The sequence below is a fragment of the Ailuropoda melanoleuca genome, chromosome 13, assembly GCF_002007445.2.
Source record: "Ailuropoda melanoleuca isolate Jingjing chromosome 13, ASM200744v2, whole genome shotgun sequence".
Taxonomy (NCBI): domain Eukaryota; kingdom Metazoa; phylum Chordata; class Mammalia; order Carnivora; family Ursidae; genus Ailuropoda; species Ailuropoda melanoleuca.
In genome coordinates, this window is record NC_048230.1 from 28600025 (window position 1) to 28619767 (window position 19743).

The following is a 19743-nucleotide window of genomic DNA, read 5'->3' on the forward strand; positions in this document are numbered from 1 at the left end:
TGTTACTTAAATAAAGGTAAGTTCTTGCAATAAATTGGAAGTCAGGTAAGAAGATGACAAGATTAATGTTCACAGATTAATATAGCTGACTCATCAATAAACCCTTTACCAAAGAGTTTAAATTTCCCAATGCAATCCTCTAACTCACTGGCCTCTAGCTCTGTTCTTACCATCTGCAAAGTCTTCCCCCACAGAAACAGAGCTGATGCTGTGGAGCCCCTGGCAACTGCCTTCGATAACGGCTGTTCTAAATTTAACCAGTTTGACCTATATGCAAGTGTTCATCTCTGTCGGCCTGGACTGTCCAGAATCACAGAGGTGATGCTTTTCTTTATTATGTAACACACATCTGCCCTCCATGGGGTTATTAGCTGAGTATACCAAGCCATTCCTGGATGTAAGAATTGAGAAAAGGTGTAACTGAAAAGGCTGGCTAGATTAACATCTACCTAGAAATTCTTTGTCAACTCAGTTGTATCATGAATAGTGTCATATTTAAACTCTCTGCAAGTTTAAAAACAGCACCAAAGACACCTATGCAGCCATGTGGAAATGATCACAACAGATTTTTATAAAATGCCTCTTTCGAGAAGGGACATTTTGGCTCACCTGCACCTAGTATTTAATCCTCAGTATTATCATCAGGGTCCACTAGACACAATTTCAGTTTTTAAGTTTTTTTGCTGAACAATTTTAACTATTCATAAATATTGATATTTTATGACTTTTTAAATTAGAAGTATTCCACAGAAGAAAATGGAAAACATATTTTAAAAAATAGAATAAATAGAATAAAACTCATTCTATCTTGCAATTACCATATGAGTCCACTGGACCTTTTTCTAAATCTAAGATATATTATGCTATTTCAACATTCTAGAAATTACATCATCATTACTCATCAATTATTCCTACCTATCCTAAAAAATAATGAAATGAAAATAAAAAGAAAGTGAAAGAATGATGGAATTGCTCAGAGGGATAATGCAATAGTGAAATCAAGACCACTAGGATATCACCCTTCAGTTTTCTTACTGTGTTGCCCAAAAAATTACAACATCTTTCAAGAAGGTATAAAGAAGTCTGGAGACACCATCCACCATCTTTGTTGCCTGGTTTTAGCTTTAACTGAACACAGTTGAAAATTCAGATTCCCTCCCCCGCGCCGGCCATAATGGCAAAGAAAATAAAACTGACCGAGGCAAATATTTCACACTTATAACATCTAATCCAAAGATTAATGCAGAGTGATATAGTAGCACTTGAAACTCTAATGAAGATAGTGAAATTGATGATAATAAGTAAAATCTCAGACTACGTGGCTTCAGATGATGTTATCCTGCATACATTTTCTCAAACTCAAGAACGAGTGCGGGGTGCCTGGATGGCACAGTCTGTTGAGTGCTGACTCTTGGTATCAGCTCAGGGCTGTGGGATTGAGCCCTGCGGTGGGCTCTGTGCTCAGTGGGGAGTCTGCTTGAGTTTCTCTCTCCCTCTCCCTCTTCCCCTATCTTGCCCTCACACACTCTCTCTCTCTCTCAAATTAAAAATAGTGAGTGAATAATATATTTCTTTTTTTTTTTTTAAAGATTTTATTTATTTATTTGACAGAGATAGAGACAGCCAGCGAGAGAGGGAACACAAGCAGGGGGAGTGGGAGAGGAAGAAGCAGGCTCACAGCAGAGGAGCCTGATGTGGGGCTCGATCCCATAACGCCAGGATCACGCCCTGAGCCGAAGGCAGACGCTTAACCGCTGTGCCACCCAGGCGCCCCGTGAATAATATATTTCTAAGGACAAAAAAAAATGGCATTTTCATCTAGTTATTTATTCAACAAAAATTTTCATTGTGCAATATTTTGTGACAAGAAACTAGACCATCTCATTTTTCTAAAAAGACAAATGACAGTGTTCTTTCATCTCTTATTTCAGCTATGCATCAAAATTTCCTTGAAATGGTTTCTAAGTAGATAGATGTTGAAGGCAGGTATTATAGAGATGATGAGAAGAAACAGGTTATAAGATATTGAAAAATTTAGCCATTCTAAAAGGTGTATACAAATTTAAAAATGAAAATGTTTTGCAATTATGGAGTATTTGGTGGCCATCCTCTCTACAACAAAATAATGATTTTTTTAAAAAAATTCAAGTATTGTGTCTTGACAATGCAAGTACAAAAAGAATCAGAAGTAATGACAAGCTAGACTCCATTACAGGTGTATCTGAAACTTAGAATCAGGGACTCCTGGGTGGCTCAGTCAGTTAAGTGTCTGCCTTCAGGTCAGGTCATAATCCCACAGTCCTGGGACAGAGTCCTCGCTGAGCAAGGAGCCCACTTCTCCCTCTGCCTGCCACTTCCCCTGCTTGTGCTCGCGCGTGCTCTCTCTCTCTGACAAATAAATAAAAAATAAAATCTTTAAAAAAATAAAGTAAAACTTTGAACCTGTATGTACAAGTTCATGCATGACAACTGATGGACTGTTAGTTACATTCAGAGGCTCCTGCCCATTTGGATGTAGATATATAAATGTCTACATAGATATAGATATATAGATCTATCTATATCTTCAAAACCAAGAAAATATGGAATAAAAATTTAGTTTGCTATATTTAAGTTATTAAATATATAATCGTCTTTCACTTCCTTTTACATTTGTAAATTACTTGTAAAATAACTTAAAAATAATTTTTAAAAAGGAGTTATTTCAACCCAGATAGTAAATGATGATGACAATTTTTCTTGGCACCCTGAGTGTTAAAAAGATTTCTGAAGCAGAAAATATTGTAGTGTTAGGGATGAACAATAAAACTGAATTGGTTCTGGGACTGTCTGAAGAGTTACTGGACTTGTACCAATCCACCAAGACCCATGCCTTCTAGAACCAACGTGGCTAAGGCCAGAGACCTAGATCATGACATGAGCCAAAACTGAATCAAACACTCAACTGACTGAGACCCCAGGTGCCCCCACTAGTTGTTTGTTTGTTTGTTTTTTTAATTGTGGTGTTTGTCTTTTTCGTACTTATTATAAAAGAGTTATTACAGACAATTTATAAAACACCAATTCTTTGTGGATTATATGCATTGCAAATATCCTCTCCAGTTTGAGACATCTATATTTAGTGTAATTTGTCAGAGGGAATTTTCTTCATATTATATTAATGTAACTAAACTAACATTTTTTTTCTTTTATGGATTTGATTTCTGTATCTTAATAAAGAAATTCTTCTTGGGGTGCCTGGGTGGCTCTAAACAAACAAACAAACAAATGAAACTTTCTTTTTTAAAGAATTCTTCTCTAGCCTCAATTCTTAAAGCTTTTTGCCTATATTTCTTCTAAAAATGTTTTCTCTGGTAAGTTTTAGTTTATTTTTTGCAAATTCATTGTATATTTACATGACAATTTATCCATTTACTGGATACAAAGTTCTAAGTTAATAGTTCTTCTCTTCCAGCTTCTTAGAAATAGCATTCAACTACTTCTGGTTTCCATCATTTGTGTTGGTATTTTCTATCACTTTTCATTGGTTTCATCCTTTGTCTCTGGTTATTTTTGTCTAACATCTTTCAGTGCACTAATTCTCTCTTCAGATGTTTCCAATTTGCTGTTTAAACCCATCTACTTGAATTAATTTCAGTTGCCGAATTTCTCATTCCCAGAATTTCCTTTTTTTTTTTTTTTAATAGTTTTCACTGCTCGGCCAAAATTCTCAATTTTGCTTCCCTTTGAACATGATAAGTGTAGTTATTTTAAAACTCTGTATCTGAGAATTCCGATATCTGGAGGCCCAATTTCTATCACCTTTTGTTTCTCTTTCTTCAAGTTGTCTATGTCTTTGTACACCTGACTGCTTTTGATTATAACCAGGCATCTCATTTGCAAACTACAGAAATAATATGTGGCCTTGCAGGGTACTACCTTCTTCCAGGAAGGATCTACAATTCTGCTGGATGCCAAGGGGCACTAGAGATTTAGGAACCTTCAATTTAATTGTAGAGAAATTAGATGCGATTCAAAGCTGGCCTCTGTGAGAGCATGTGTACTTCGGGTTAACCCCTGCTTCTATCGTGCAGCCTTCCACAGTCCTAACTCAAACGGAGGTATGTTCATCAGGTGTCCTCTCTTCATGAGCCATGCATTTTAACCTCCGGCCCCTTACTCCCACTGGCCTGTCAAAAGGGCTGCACCACTGTTTAACAGCTCCCTCCAGAAATGGCTAATATCTCCAAAGGAATGGTGACCCTACACACCAGGACCTTTTTTTTCTGGGCCTCCATTCTCCTCCTCCCAGCGGTTTGCTAGTATCTATCAACCCCATGCTATCATTAGTCCAGGATTCATTTTTAAATCAATTTCTCAGCATGGGGGCCCGAGACCACATAGGTCAGGGGTGGTGGTGGTGGTGGTGTGTGTGCTTTCAAATCCTAAGCATAAGTTAAGAATCCATAGTTCAGAAGTCCCATGAGAGATTCTTTAGCTCCCACTGCAGAACTCAGACAGATGGTTAAATGTTTTTGTTATTTCTTTGTGCTGGTGAGCAGACAATTTCTAGTCCATTCTTTTCATTGAGGACACAATCCCTTTGAAGCTTCCAGTTCCTAGTCCACACCCTAAGTGGGCTCAAGGACTCATTTTCTACCTGCTAGCGGGTACTAAAACCCAAACTCATACATTACCAAAACCAAAAGCTGTAGCTCTTATCTTTACTACTCTAATTTTCAGAGTTTTCTTCTCATTTCTGGAGATCTCCTTTTCTTTCTTGAGAATTAAATTATGCATTTAAAATGATTTTAGTTATATTTTACCCAGAATTTGAAGGTGTTTATGAAAGACAGGTTACCTAGTCTACTGTATTGCTAGAAGCAGAAATCTTAGGGGATTGTTTTTAAACTTCTGCTGATGAAATAAATATGTTAGTATTAGTGTATGAGGGTTTTCTGGAGAAATGTAACAGTAAGATGGATCCATAGATCCATCATATTGGACACCTGAAAACACACACACACACACACACACACACACACACACACACATCCATACAGATCTAAATGCAGATCTATATCTATCTACAGAAAGATTAATTATAAGGAATCGGGTAACCCGATTATGGGGCTTGACAAGTCCCCATATCTGCAGTTGGCAAGCTGGAGACATAAGAGAGCCAATGCTATAGCTCTCGTCCAAAGGCCTGCAAGCTGGAGACTGAGGAAGGGCTGCAGTTTCAGTCTGAGTAGAAAGGGAGGGAAGAACTGATGGCCCAGATAAAAGCAGTTAGGCAGTAGGAAACTCCCTCTTAGTCAGGGGAGGAGCAGTCCTTTTGTTCTAGTCAGGCTTTCAACTGATTGACTGGGGCCCACCCATATGAGGGAGGGCAATTGCTTTACTCAGTCTACCAATGCAAATGGTAATCTCATCCAGAAATATCCTCACAAACACACCCAGAATAATGTTTAACCAAATGTGTGGGCACCCTGAGGCCCAATCAGACTGACACATAAAATTAACCATAACAATTAGTAAACTCGGGTTTGACTTTTAATTAATTTTTTTCTAAGACCCACATCAAACTTTCCTCTGAGACCTAACAACTCATGCCTGTCACTCTACAAGTGAGAAGACTTAGTGGTAAGTAAACTAGCTTTCTGCTCGTGAACCTTACATATAGATAATTCTAGAAGTCATTTTATGGATTTAATTCCCCCCTTTTCCAAAGGATAAATGAGTTCAAGTATCTGAAAGTAATGTGGAATAAAAGTGACACCTGAAAATAAATTCATGATCTGTTTTTGCAAAACCTTTGGCTTATATAATCATCTATCTTTGTATTATGTACATGTGGGTAATGACGTGTTCATATCATGTAAATTCCCCATAATCCCTGGTTCAGTGATATAATTCAGTACTAAATAAACTTTATCTACATGTTTTTCAAAACATGGATCACAAGTTTTCCACCACAGCTTTGGGCTTCACTCATTATATAAATGGTAACAACTTTTACTAAATTATACTTATATTAACATTACCCTCCTTTGCTCCTCTTCAGCATCAGCAAAGAGTTTACGAATGTTAGCCTCTGATTCTCCCACATATTTGTTAAGGATTTCTGGCCCATTGACCACTTTGGGCTCCCTTGCATTCAACATCTTGCCAATTTGTCGAGCCAAGAGAGTCTTACCACAACCTGGGGGCCCATATAACAGGATGCCTTTAACATGTTTGCAACCTAAAAAGGAAAAGAAAACAGTCTTATAACAACTAACTAAAATCCAAGTAAGACATCTAAAGGAAAGTTTTCTTTCTTCTTCATATGCATGTTAGGAAAACTATAGTCATGTCATTAACATATAATACCCAAGTGCCAGAGCAGAACAAGAATGAACAACTAAAGCTCTTTTTTTTTAAGTAGGCTCCACACCCAATATGGGGTTTGAACTCATGACCTGGAGATCAAGAGTTGCATGATCTCGCCAGGCATCCCTAAAACTCTTTTTCTAAATAGAAAATCCAGAAAAAATTCCTACACAAGTACCAATATTTGAGTGTGAACACTGCCAATTAAAGGTCTCTAGAAAAGTATATTTGAACTATCATTTAGAACAAATACTTTTAACTCTGAAAATGTCTCTTTGACCTAAATACCTAATTATGAAGTATTATGTATTTTCCATTATCTTTTACTTTAAAGTCAGAGAATAAAAGAGTTCTGCTTTTAGGCAAATTTAACCCAACACAAATCTATTATGATACGGTAGGCTATGGAAACCATATCTTAGTCATAGAAATTACAGGTCTACCTGTCAACACAAGCCCTTGAAGAACAGGCAAACATGTTTTGAGTTGGCTGGTATAGAGCAATCCATCGGATCTAGATGGATGTTACGACTTAGTGGATAAAGCTGAATGTCCTACTTCATGTGACTAATGCCAAGGGAGGCACACGCTTTTCTCAGCACCACCCAGATGAAGATGAAGCTTCAAAAGAACAAAATTCAATTCTTTTCTAGGCAAGCACTACTAAATGGCTTAAAAGGTATCAGTAACAGTTGGGAAAGAGCAAGACTGGTGATTTAGACTCCCCAGGATTTCTTTAGCCAACTCTTCATGAGCATTAACTCCATTTCTAAGATTTGGATGACCTGTGGTTTCAGTTTACTAACTCTAGGAATTCTCACCTATCTTGCAGTTTCACACTTAAGATGCATGACTCCTGTTTTATGAGTCTTTCCCTTATACTATACCAAAAAAAGCATTCTGCGAAATAATGATTTATTAGATTTCAGTGTTACACTCAAAAGTACAGGTGAAAAAGAAAATTTCTGGAAATGAAATATAGTGTGTTTCCACGTATAATAGCTTGTCCTCATTTGGAATGAAAGCCTTAAAAACTGTTTCTTTAAAAAAAATTATGACAATACATTTAATAACTCACATAAAAGAAACACAAGGTACAACTCTACTAGATATTTTAGATTCTCAGTAGGAAGACCCTTTGGGTTGCCAGTATGGTCACTGCTTCTATATGTCAAAAAAAGACTCCCTTTAAAATCCCTGAGAGTAATGAGATGTGTGCCTATGGTTAGCTTTGTAGAGACAAGGGGAACTTAGTGGAAACCCTTGAAGGCTTAGAGTCTTAACCCTTCTCACCACAGAGTAAATTCTTGCCCCGAGAACCATGGCCAATAAAATGTCTTTGCCCTTGACCCACTCTTGGAGCACAAGTAGTAGTGAGATACAGTGGTCAGGTGTGAGCTTCTCCTAGAGGCCAACATCAGGAGGCACTGCCAGCATCCAAACCACTGGGGCACTTTTGATGAAGACTTTGGGACCTGGCTGCTAATCTCACCCTCCAGGCCAACTGCTACCATCATGACTTGAAACTATTCATATAAACCACAGGAGTGGCAGGTGGTCATGGTGGTGGTAAAACAAGGCACAGGAAAGGGGAGTCAGAAAGGAGAAAATGAAGACTTGCTGAGGACAAAGTACCAAGCCTTATCCTCATCCTCTAATTTCTTAACTTTCTCCAAATTTATCAACTTCCTCCTAATGGTACTTCCTTCCACATTAGGCTACACTTTCTTTCAACTCCCTGGCCTTCTTACACTTCTGTTCTACTCATCCCACAGGCCTGAACACAATATGGCTTTACTGCACCTACACGTTGGCCACAGAGCACGGCCAGCTAAAATTACACCACTGTCCTGATATTCTCACAATTTCCTGTTATCCAATTTCAGTTCCATGCTCACTGCTTCTCGATACTGCATGCCACCCTCTACTGATTTCTGTTAGTCCACCTCCCATTCTTCACATTAATTACCCAGATTGTCACCGTTCTTCTCTTCTCAAGCACTACCCCATGCGTTTAATTCATAGAAAATATCTAGATTCCTACTTCACATATTAAAAAAAAAAGGAAGGACTATCAGGTATGAACTTCCTTCAGCTCACTGCTTCTCTAACCACAAATTCATCTGCAGACACATCCATTCTCAACCTCACCATGGCTTCTCAAAGGAGTTTCTTTCCTCTTCTCCAAGGTTTAAATTGCAATTATTTGTTTATATACCTTCTCCATTAGACCATGAACTATTCAAGGGCAGGTGCTACCTCCTCAGTCTGGAATTGCAAATATCCACCATAATGTCTAGCATATAATATGTACTCAGTAAATGGCTGAATAAGTAAATTGTTGACTCCTCTCCTACAAAACTCAAAGAAAATGAGGGAGAGGAGACCATTTAAAAAAATTATTTGAGGGACACCAGGGTGGCTCAGTCGGTTAAGCATCTGCCTTCGGCTCAGGTCATGATCCCAGGGTCTTGGGATCAAGTCCTGCATCGGGCTCCTTGTTCAGTGGGGAGCCTGATTCTCCCTCTACCTCTGCCTGCTGCTCCCCCTGCTTGTGCTTCCTCTCTCTCTGACAAATAAATAAATAAAATCTTTAAAAAAAAAAGATTAAAAAATTTATTTGAAGCTCTTCATTTATGGAAGTAAATGTTTACTTTCAAAACTGAACTAATTTAAACACCTAAAAAACGTAGTTACAGTGACTGGGGCTTTGCAAACTTAGCAGACCAAACTATGTAATATATAACATAGATCTTCCTCAACTTATGATGAGGTTACCTCCTGATAAACCCACTGTAAGTTGAAGACAACCCTTGTGACGGCATGGCCAACTGGGAGCTGTGGGTGCCGCTGCCCAGAATCATGAAAGAATATTGTGCTGCCTACCTCTAGCCCAGGAAGACCAAAATTCAAAATTTGAAATATGTTTCTACTGAATGCATATCACTTTCACACCATCATAAAGTCAAAAAATCATTAAGTCAAACCATCATAAGTTGGGGACTGTCTGTACTAGAGTCTTAACTCCACTGCTCTGTTTTTGCATTTGGAAAATGCTCAATTTAATGTGGTTTGATTTAAATGGGCTCAGACTTTACAAACAATTCACAAAATATTACCACGAAGTCTGAAAGAGATAAAATGCATATCCATGGAACTTACTGTATTTCATACATATCTCTGAAATAACAGAATCTACTCAGTACGACACAAATAGGAATGCCATAGAAGTGCGAGTCTGCATTAGAACTATAATTCTTTCAGGATCTCAAGAACGCACGTCAAAAATAAACAGTGACATGTGAAGATTTTCAAAATCTACTTCCACAAAGGAAGCAGTTACTTGAATAAGCAGTGGAAATGGGACTTTGTTATTACTACTATTATTATAGACTATTCTGACTTATTAAATAAGCATTGGTCTCTAATTTTAAATGAGTCATAAAAACTCTTCGTAAGTAATTCCATTCAACAAAAGTGTATTAAGCTCCTGTTTGGACTAGGCATGAAACTAGGTGTTAGGGATACAAACATGAAAAAGGCAGTCCCTACCTGCAGGGCATTTCTGGTTTAGTAGGAAAGACAGAAATAAAAATAGGTTATCTACAATATAATATGACATTATCAGAGATATGTATGAAATGTTTTTGGAACCTGGCCAAGAGAGACTGACTCTGCCGGGTGATGGCAGAACATTAGGGATGGATGCAGGAAGAAATAATATTTAGTGCAGGCCTTGAAGGACAGCAGGAGGTTCATGATCGGCCACAGAAGAGGAAATGGCACCTAATGAGGGAAACTAGCATGATCAAAGGCATAAAGGTACGGACACAGAAGCTGTCCTTTCAAAACAGCCAGTAGTAACCTGTTGTGGCTATAGCCTTGGAGGGGAGGGGAGGGGAGTGCCTGGAGACGAGGCTGACAGGCTCCCAACTATGGAAGGCCTTGACACCATGCCCAGGAGTTTTTAATTTGTTTTGTAAAAACCCTGAGCTTTTTAATCAGGGAGAGTGCACAATGAGATATACGTTTAAAAACTAACTCTGGTGGTAGAGTGGAGGAAGGACTAGAGAACAAAGATGAGCGTGTTAAAGTGTAGCTGGAGGAATATTTTTAAACTTTTTCTGGGGACACTGCCTCACTGGCTGACTCTGGACTTTTGACAATTAAACTTTCATTTCCCTCCAAGTCCTTTGGAAGCATATGAACAAATGGGTCCAGAGGCCTTAGGAAGACACCTCCCTACAGATGTCCCAGCTTTCTCCTGAGCTTCTGCAGGACATTAAGAAGTGGCTCTGGGGGCGCCTGGGTGGCACAGCGGTTAAGCGTCTGCCTTCAGCTCAGGGCGTGATCCCGGCGTTATGGGATTGAGCCCCACATCAGGCTCCTCTGCTGTGAGCCTGCTTCTTCCTCTCCCACTCCCCCTGCTTGTGTTCCCTCTCTCNATAAATAAAATCTTTAAAAAAAAAAAAAAAAAAGAAGTGGCTCTGATGCTGGAAAGCCTCTGACCTGTGGCTGCTGGACTGCCCTGTCTGACTGCCAAGCTGAACTGATTGCTGTCACTTGTTCTTTCTTGATGTCTTACGTGCCTCGCTGCTCAGAAATCAGTGCCCCGGGCTGGTGAACTAAATAGCAAAGAGCAGGCATGGAAAGAGAAATCAGTGGAACTGACTCATTTAAATTGTAATATTCTCTCATTCTATCTCTCACTTTCTTTCCCATGGAATAGTCTAATGGACCTGTCCCGAAAAATGCACACGTACAAAAAATTTGCATGCAATTTTGAGAGTATTCTTAGATCCTCTGAGGCCTATTCATGGAATCCAAAATTAAACCCCTGAATATAGTACTGAAATAATCTAGACAAGAGACCAGAAATAGAAAAGAGGCAATAGTCGTAAGAAATTGTAGTAGGAAAAGGAAGATTTGGGACATATTCATTTGTTGGTGGGGAAGAGGAGGCAGTTCTCTTCTGACTACTTCTACTTTCTCAACGAAATCATGATTCCAGGGTACCAGCAGCTGGTGAGGAGGGACTGGAAGGAGGGACTGGTGCTGGAGGTCTGAGGAGAATGGAGAAGAGGAACGAGTCCTCTTCGAGAGAAGGAGAGTAAAGTGGCTAGACCAGGGAAATGCAGAAGGAATAGCAGGAAATACTGATTCCAAGAAACACTGAGGGCCAACTTGAGGTGTTGCTTCTTAAATTTAAACTGAGATCAGATACCATGCTTTGTGCTCTTCTTAAGCCATTCTCAGTAGTCTGGGTACCAATCCAGAGCAGGCAGGTAGCTGACACATACCCAGGCCTCTGACACACACAGAAGATGAGGAGCAAGGCCACAAAGTTGTACTTGAGGAGGATAAACATGATAGACCACAGAAGCGAAGCTGGGTAAAGAGGGAAGAGAGAACAAAAAGTTTGGGAGGTGAGAGTAAACTAACTGGAGGGTCCTGTGGGATCCAAGCTACTAGAGCTGCGGAGGGCAATGCTAGCACGGCACAAGCAGGAGGCGGCTTGAGCGCAGGACGCTTAGCGCTGAGATCCCTGAAGTGGTGGTTACTGGTAACGGTGAAGCCTGGGGTGTGACCAAAGAGGGGGTGGCTGAGATGGAGTGAAAGGAAAGTTCACTGGAAATGAGGAAGCCAAAGAACTGTGAAGATAGTCTGATAGGAGTCACACTCCGAACTGTCCTGTGAGAATTACGTCACCATGAGGTGACTGTAAAGCTTGAAAATAAGTGACTACTTTGCTTATGAAATTCTTTCTGAGACCGACAACTGTGGCCCCTTAATTTATCGGACACTACCGTCACTTGAACGTTGCAAGTGATAGTACCCATTCTGCTGATGGCCCTCAAGCTCCAAATGAGCACAGTAGTGAATGAGGTGGACCACAGCAGTTTCACAAAGATTTCACGAGAGTTTCAGGAAGTCAGGATTCTCCATGGCTTCAGCCTGTCTTCCAGGTGGACTGGATTACTGTCAAAGCCAATCCCACCTGCTTCTCTTATGCCTCAGGCAGAGTCCGTTTCATACCTATGCCTCCAGTTTTCCAAGCCCATTTAGGGTCAACACATACTCGTTCACATAATCCAGGCTACAAGGCTACTGTGATGATCAGTTCCGTGTGCATATGCCCTGCTTTCTCCTCTACCCCTTGTTCTACTGTGTGTTTCTTCTCCAAAGTCCCCTGTGTCTCCCCAGTGCAACCACTGTCATAGTTCCTAGCGGCCACTTCCCTCTCAGGGAGCACACACGCAGCTCTGCTGGCACTCACCTGGAATGACTTGGTGCTACTGGGAGGAACTGAGGCTATTTCTGGGTACTTCATCCAAAAGCGCATTTGCCATGCCAGATGACCACAGCCTACCCTCTGCCTGTTCATTCGAGGTAGATTAGCATGATATGCTTTCCCACCTCACTTCTTACTCTCTCAGTTGAATTAGCAATGAATTCTCCAGCAATGTATAAAACTTGGAATATTGTTTGTGCCCCAGGTATTGACACCCAGTGATTATAATCATACAAATTTTGGTGGGGACAACTTGAAGAGGCTTTAAGGTGTGTGCTACGAATAACGTGAAATCATTTCTGATCTGAAAGTCTAAATTGAAGAGGGCCGTATACACTATAATAAGGCTTATCCAGCCCTCTGATGAAAATGATCCATGAAAAAATAAGATATCTAATATGCTAATTGTAATCTCTCTTCTTAAGCTAGCTCAATGAAAAATATATAGCCTTACCACTGCACTAAAATGAATAAACAGTAATGTTTGCTGTTTATAATCTTACAAAACATTATCCCAAAAAAGTGACAAGTATGTTTGCTAGGCTCTTTTATTTTAAAAAGCAGTGAATTTCCTTTGTTTTCCTGAGACGATATCAGAGGCAAGCTGCAACGAGGAAACACTGTCAGTCAACTTTTAGGTATCCGAAAGAGGAAAAACTATATATATTAAAACAACAACAACAACAACACACAACTAACAACAACTCATTGATTTTACACAAGAGTGAACAGAATGATAATATATTAGAAGTGATCTCCGTCAAATTAGCATCAGGGTAAGGAGTGTCTAGTTCATTTTGTGGGCAAAAAGATCTGTAAAGAGAGAAAGTGTGAAGTGGGTTTTGAACAACAGCTGATGTTTAAAGGGGAAGTCCAAGTAGCTTCCAGTTCAAATGCAGACGGATTTGCCATGTTTGCCTAAGAGGGAGACTATCAACAAACTAGTGGCAAGTCAGGACATATTCACAAGTCTTGCAAGCTTCTCTCTGCAGTTGTGCAAACCAGATTTGAATGCTTATTTTTAAACAGTGCATGCACTTGCAGAAATACAATCACAAGTCAATATTAATATATGATCTTTTGTTTTAAAGTTTGCATAACTCCAATTTCTCCTAGAACCCTGAGTATGTTCTTACTTCCATCCAACCCATCATTTCAGTAGTATGATATGATTACTTACTTTAAGAAATAGTTTTGTATTTTCCAGCCATGCAGTGAGGACTTGGAGCACCACTTCTATCAATATATTGAAATACAGGAGGCCCCTTTAGTTTGCTTGTGCGTTTCAAAGACTGTCAATCAGCATCTAACACAGGCTATCATCTGCATTTGCTGAGCTGTGCACTTATCAAATATTTAAGGAAAGGACACATTTAAGACTAAAAACTCACTCCTGACCCCACTGGGCAGTCAGGTTCCCTGATCATCCACAGGTGTCATTCTGTCTAGCAGAGACTTGCTGTGCCCCGCCAACTTTAAAATATTCTCAAGAACACTTTGAGTTCCGTTACGATAAAGTGAAAAAGGCCTACGCCCTGAGCACCAAGCAGCTGTGTGATGTCTACCACCTGACTGGTCTATATCCAAATTAGTCAACTGAGATTTAATACAGATCGTCTCATTAGATAGTCTAGAACTAAAGATGGGGTATGTGTAGCAACTCTCCAAACTAATCTCTGCTGACACCCCCACCCTTTTACACTCCCTCCTAGGGTGTGGCCTGGTATTTCATGAATTCTTGACGACAAAGATCATGCTTCTACTATGGCAGGTCCTGCCTTGCTGCCATCTGGCATGTGTTCTTATTGGTTTCAGAATTTTACAGCTTTCCCTTTCTTCTTCTGCCCTCTGTCCCTTAGCTTTCTACTTATTCCACTTGCTCTATAAGGCATCTGCTGCACACTAGCAAATATCTTGTCTCCTCTAGCAGACAACTTATTCTTTCTTTTCCTACACCTGCAACTTCTACTCACTCTATCAAGTTCATGCTCTTCTGCTCCTCAGAATTCACCTCCTTAAGCAATGCCCCCTAACCCTGTCACATCTGACTGCGTCAGTCCCACCTCGTTTGCATCCCATCTTTGGTTCTATTCTCCAACACTTACAGTAGCAGTAGTCAAACTTTAACACGCACCAATGTTCAATGGGGTCTGTTAAAACGCAGGTTTTCAGGCATCACTCTTAGAAATTTGAATTCATTAAGTCCAGAGTGGAGCTGAGGAAGGTGACCAGTTATAAAGCTTCCGCCCACCCAGGTGAGTCTAAGGTAGGCCAGAGGACACTGAGAACCGCACATACTTACAACTGATATTTTGTTAAGTCGTTTTCTAAGAGTTCCGAGGTTTTTATTTTATTTAGTGTATATGTTCTACAGCCTTAATTAAATCATAACCTGAGAAGGACACATTTTTTATTCCTTGACAAGTTGTAGCTATAAAATAGCAAAGAACTATTCTAACAAGATAAAAGTTATCAAGAATAAATGTAAGATTTCTGTAGTTGAGTACAGCTGGGGGAGGTATGGTTTTGTGAGAGATGATTTGGGGGTTTTACTCAACAGTAATTCAACGTGAGATAGAACCCAAGATAGCATGTGGATGTCAAAAATGCTAGTGCAATTCCAGCGTGCATTAAAAGAAGACTGAGGTTTTGAACAACGGCTGGAGAGTTCTGGTCTATTTTAGAACAGGGGAGACACTTGCAACATATCACTGATTTCTGGGTTTCACAACTTAAGATGAATATAAACAAATGTTAAAGTTCAGAGAAATGTGAATAGGCTGGTAACAGGCTGAAAATAAATTACAAAAGGATTGCCTGGAGGAACCAACCAAGCTGGGAGATGTAGCTTAGGAAAAAGATGAATCCTGTAGGACTTTAGGTCTGGACAGAACAGCTCTCTTCATATGCCTTAAGGGCTTTCATAGTGAAGGAGAAGCATCCTTGTTCTATACAGTCTTAGTGGGGAGAACTAGATCTTGTAGAAATACAAGGATATACATCTCACCTTAACATAAGGAAGACTCACATATACGCTTGTCCAAAAAATGGAATGCAACATTCAAAGAGAATAATTCCCCTGTCACTGCAGGAATCTAAGCTTAGATTAAGGAACTTGACAGAAGTTATTTAGCAAAAATGGAGAGAAAATTCAACAAAAGTATATGAACTAAATGATATTTAAGATCCCTCGCAATGCTGAGATTCTAAATTTCCCTTGATATTCCCCGGCAGGACCAGTTAGTTTTGTAAGGAGAATGAGCTTTGAAATAAATATTCCTGGATACGAAGGAAAAAAGAGACTGAAGGCTAGGAAGATAATAAGGAAGCTATTGCTTATAGTTCAAGTATAATTTACTGAAGTTATAAAAAAAATAAAAAAGGAAGGATCCAAAAAATGAAGCAGAAAAAAATTAGGAGTATTCAATAATGGATTTGAAAAATGCATGCACACACAAATACAGCCAACTGATTTTTGACAAAAGAGCAAAGGCAATACAATGGAGCAAAGATCGTCTTTTCAACAAATGGTGCTGGAAAAACTGGACATCCACGCACAAAAAAAAAAAAAAAAAAAAAAAGAGGAATCCAGACACAGACCTCATGACCTTCACAAAAACTAATGCAAAGTGGATCCCAGGCTTACATGTAAAATGCAAAACCATAAAACTCCTAAAAGACAACATAGGGAAAAAACCGAGATGACGCTGGGTATGGCAATGATTTTTTAGATATGACACCACAGGCATGATCCTTAAGAGCGGTAGTTGATACAATGGACTTTGTTAAAATTAAAAACTGCTCTGTGAAAGACTATGTCAAGAGAATGGGAAGACAAGTCACAGACTGGGAGAAAATATTTGCAAAAGACACATGTGATGAAGCACCAAAATATAGCAAGAACTCTTAAAACCCAAAAATAAGAAAACAACCCAATTTAAAAATGGGCCAAAGACCTTAACAGACACTTCACCAAACAGGATATACAGATGGCAAATAAGCATATGAAAAGATGCCCTACATCACATGTCACCAGGGAAATGCAAATTAAAGCAACAAGATACCACTACACACCTACTAAAATGGCCCAAATCCATAAGATTGACAACACCAAATGCTGATGAGGCTATGGAACACAGGAACTCGCATTTGTTGCTAGTGGAAATGCAAAATGGCACAGCCATTTTGGAAGACAGCTTCTTACAATGTTAAACATACTCTCTCTATATGATCCAGCAATTGCACTCCTCGGTACTTAGCCAAATAGTTGAAAACTTATGTCCACACTGAAACCTGTACACAGATGTTTATAGGAGCTTTATTCACAGTTATTTATAATTGCCCAAACTTGGAAGCAACCAAGATGCCCTCTAGCAGGTGAACGGGTAAATAAGCTGTGGTGCATCCAGACAACGGAATACGATCCAGAACTAAAGAGAGATGAGCCATCAAGCCGTGACAAGACACGGAGGAACTTTAAATGCATATTGCTAAGTGAAAGAAACCAATGTGAAAAGGCTACATGCTGTATGATCCCAACGATAGGACATTCTGGAAAAGGCAAAACTACAGAGATAGTAAAAAGATCAGTGACTGCCAGGGATTGGGGGAGAGGGCACAGAGGATTTGTAGAGCAGTGAAAATACTCGGTATGATACCACAATAATGGATACGTGTCATTATACATTTGTCCAAAGCCACAGAATGTACAATACCGAGGGTAAACAGTAATGTAAACTATGGGCCATGGGTGATTATGATGCGTCAGTAGGTTCAATTATAACAGAGATTCCACCTGGTAGGAGATGTTGATGATGGGGGAGGCTATGCATGTATGGGGACTGGGATATATGGGAAATTTCTGTATCTTCCCTTCCCTTTTGCTGTGGGACTAAAACTGCACTTGAAAAAAGAAAAAGTCTTAATTTAAAAAAAATGCTTGCAAAGCAAAGGAAAAAGGGAAGAAAACATGACTCCAAGGACTTAGAAAATACAAGAAACTAGGAAGAGATAACTATTTGTGGGATGAGAAAACATGTTTAATAAATGTAACAAAGTTTTGAACATTTCAAGAATTCATTTCAGTAAGAATTCTTCTTTTTTTTTTTTTTTTAAGGTAGACTCCACACCCAGCTTGGAGCCCCACATGGGGCTTGAACTCACGACTCCAAGATCAAGACCTGAGCTGAGATCAAGAGTCAGACCCTTCACCGACTGAGCCACCCAGGGGCCCCTCAGTAAGAATTCTAATGGGAGATGGTGAAAGCTTCTGGAGATAGAGCCATATGTTACATACAGTAAAGGTAATCTAAGAATCACCACTAAATGCTTGGACAAAAGGCATGAATAAGTTCATATGAAATATTACCTTTCGGAAATGGGATTATTAAACCTCCAATCTGAGCATATTAACTTTTTTTTTTTTTAAAGATTGTATTTATTTATTCGACAGAGATAGAGACAGCCAGCGAGAGAGGGAACACAAGCAGGGGGAATGGGAGGGGAAGAAGCAGGCTCATAGCAGAAGAGCCTGATGTGGGGCTTGATCCCATAATGCCGGGATCACGCCCTGAGCCGAAGGCAGACGCTTAACCGCTGTGCCACCCAGGCGCCCCTGAGCATATTAACTTTTAAGAGTTGGAAAAACATAGATGTTATTTGAAAAAGAAATGAATGAATAATTAATGCGTACAGAACCCAAGCAGGGACAGATGGAGGCTGGAAGTGCAGCTACTGGAAGCACTGTCCTAAGCACTTTCGTGTGTTCTCTTCCGTAGTCCTTTAAAAAGCCCTCTGAGCATGTCTTATTCTTACACTTCTTACGGCAGATGTGGAACTGAGGCTCGCAGCAGTAAAATGACTTTCCCCTGGAGACACAGCTGGTAAACAAGAGAGTCGGAACGTGAACAGCACTCTGCCCGATGCCAAGTGAGCACTGGCAGGACAGCTCAGCCACTGGCGGCACCAGGTGTCCGCTCTGCCTGAGACTCAGGTTCAGCAGACCTGAGGGAGAACCTGGAAATCCGTTTCTGAATTGTTTTTCTTTTTTATTTATTTATTTTTAAAGATTTTATTTATTTATTCGACAGAGATAGAGACAGCAAGCAAGAGAGGGAACACAAGCAGGGGGAGTGGGAGAGGAAGAAGCAGGCTCATAGCGGATGTGAGGCTCGATCCCATTAACGCCGGGATCACGCCCTGAGCCGAAGGCAGACGCTTAACGACTGCGCCACCCAGGTGCCTCTGTTTTTCTTTTTTAAAGCTCCCCCAAATTCTGATAGACCCCAAAGACGGAGAACCACTGTGTTCCTAAATAGAAGTGGCATCAGAAGGAGAGACATTTTGGAATAACCCCCCAAAACTGAAGAAACATGGCCAAGCTCTTCAGAGTGGGAAAAGAAAACGCTCAGTAGGAAGCTAGGCTCTTTGATCTCATAGGCTGGGGACACGGAGACCTACGTTATCACTCTCAACTCCCACAGATATTTACTGAGTATCCATTAGATACCCCAAAATATGCTAAGCCGAGTTCTTCCAGGAGATGAGTAAGATGGCCTTTGTCATAAGTAGCTCAATATTAAAAATCAAAGACACAACTGGATAGAAACAAAATAGATAAAGGGCTATGAGAAGCCAAAGAGGAAAAAAAATTACTTCTACTGGGAAGACACATGTGAGGGCTCTTCCAGAGAAGGGAATCAAGCTGGAATCTGAAGGATAAGCTTCCCTTGCCAGAGTCTATGCGCAGACTTCATATGTCACTAAAATGAGGCATTCACACGGCAGGTGTTCCAGAAACATTTTTTTCTTTTTTTTTTTTTTAAAGATTTTATTTATTTATTTGACAGAGATAGAGACAGCCAGCGAGAGAGGGAACAACAAGCAGGGGGAGTGGGAGAGGAAGAAGCAGGCTCACAGCAGAGGAGCCTGATGTGGGTTGATCCCATAACGCCGGGATCACGCCCTGAGCCGAAGGCAGACGCTTAACCGCTGTGCCACCCAGGCACCCCCCAGAAACGTTTCTACATGTCATCTGCTTTCCCCTTTTTACTAATGAGGAAACTACACTCACGAGTCACACAGTCAATGACAAATTA

The 19743-nt window shown here is 40.1% G+C and overlaps 1 protein-coding gene across 1 annotated transcript in view; it reads right to left on the reverse strand.

Moving 5' to 3' along the window:
* The window catches only part of NSF (N-ethylmaleimide sensitive factor, vesicle fusing ATPase), a 117403-nt gene that overhangs the window by 62434 nt on the left and 35226 nt on the right, over positions 1-19743 (reverse strand). Inside the window, exon 8 of the mRNA XM_019809479.2 lies at positions 6027-6226. Within this exon, the coding sequence (XP_019665038.1) occupies positions 6027-6226 (200 nt within the window). The remainder of the gene's footprint in view (positions 1-6026; positions 6227-19743) is intronic.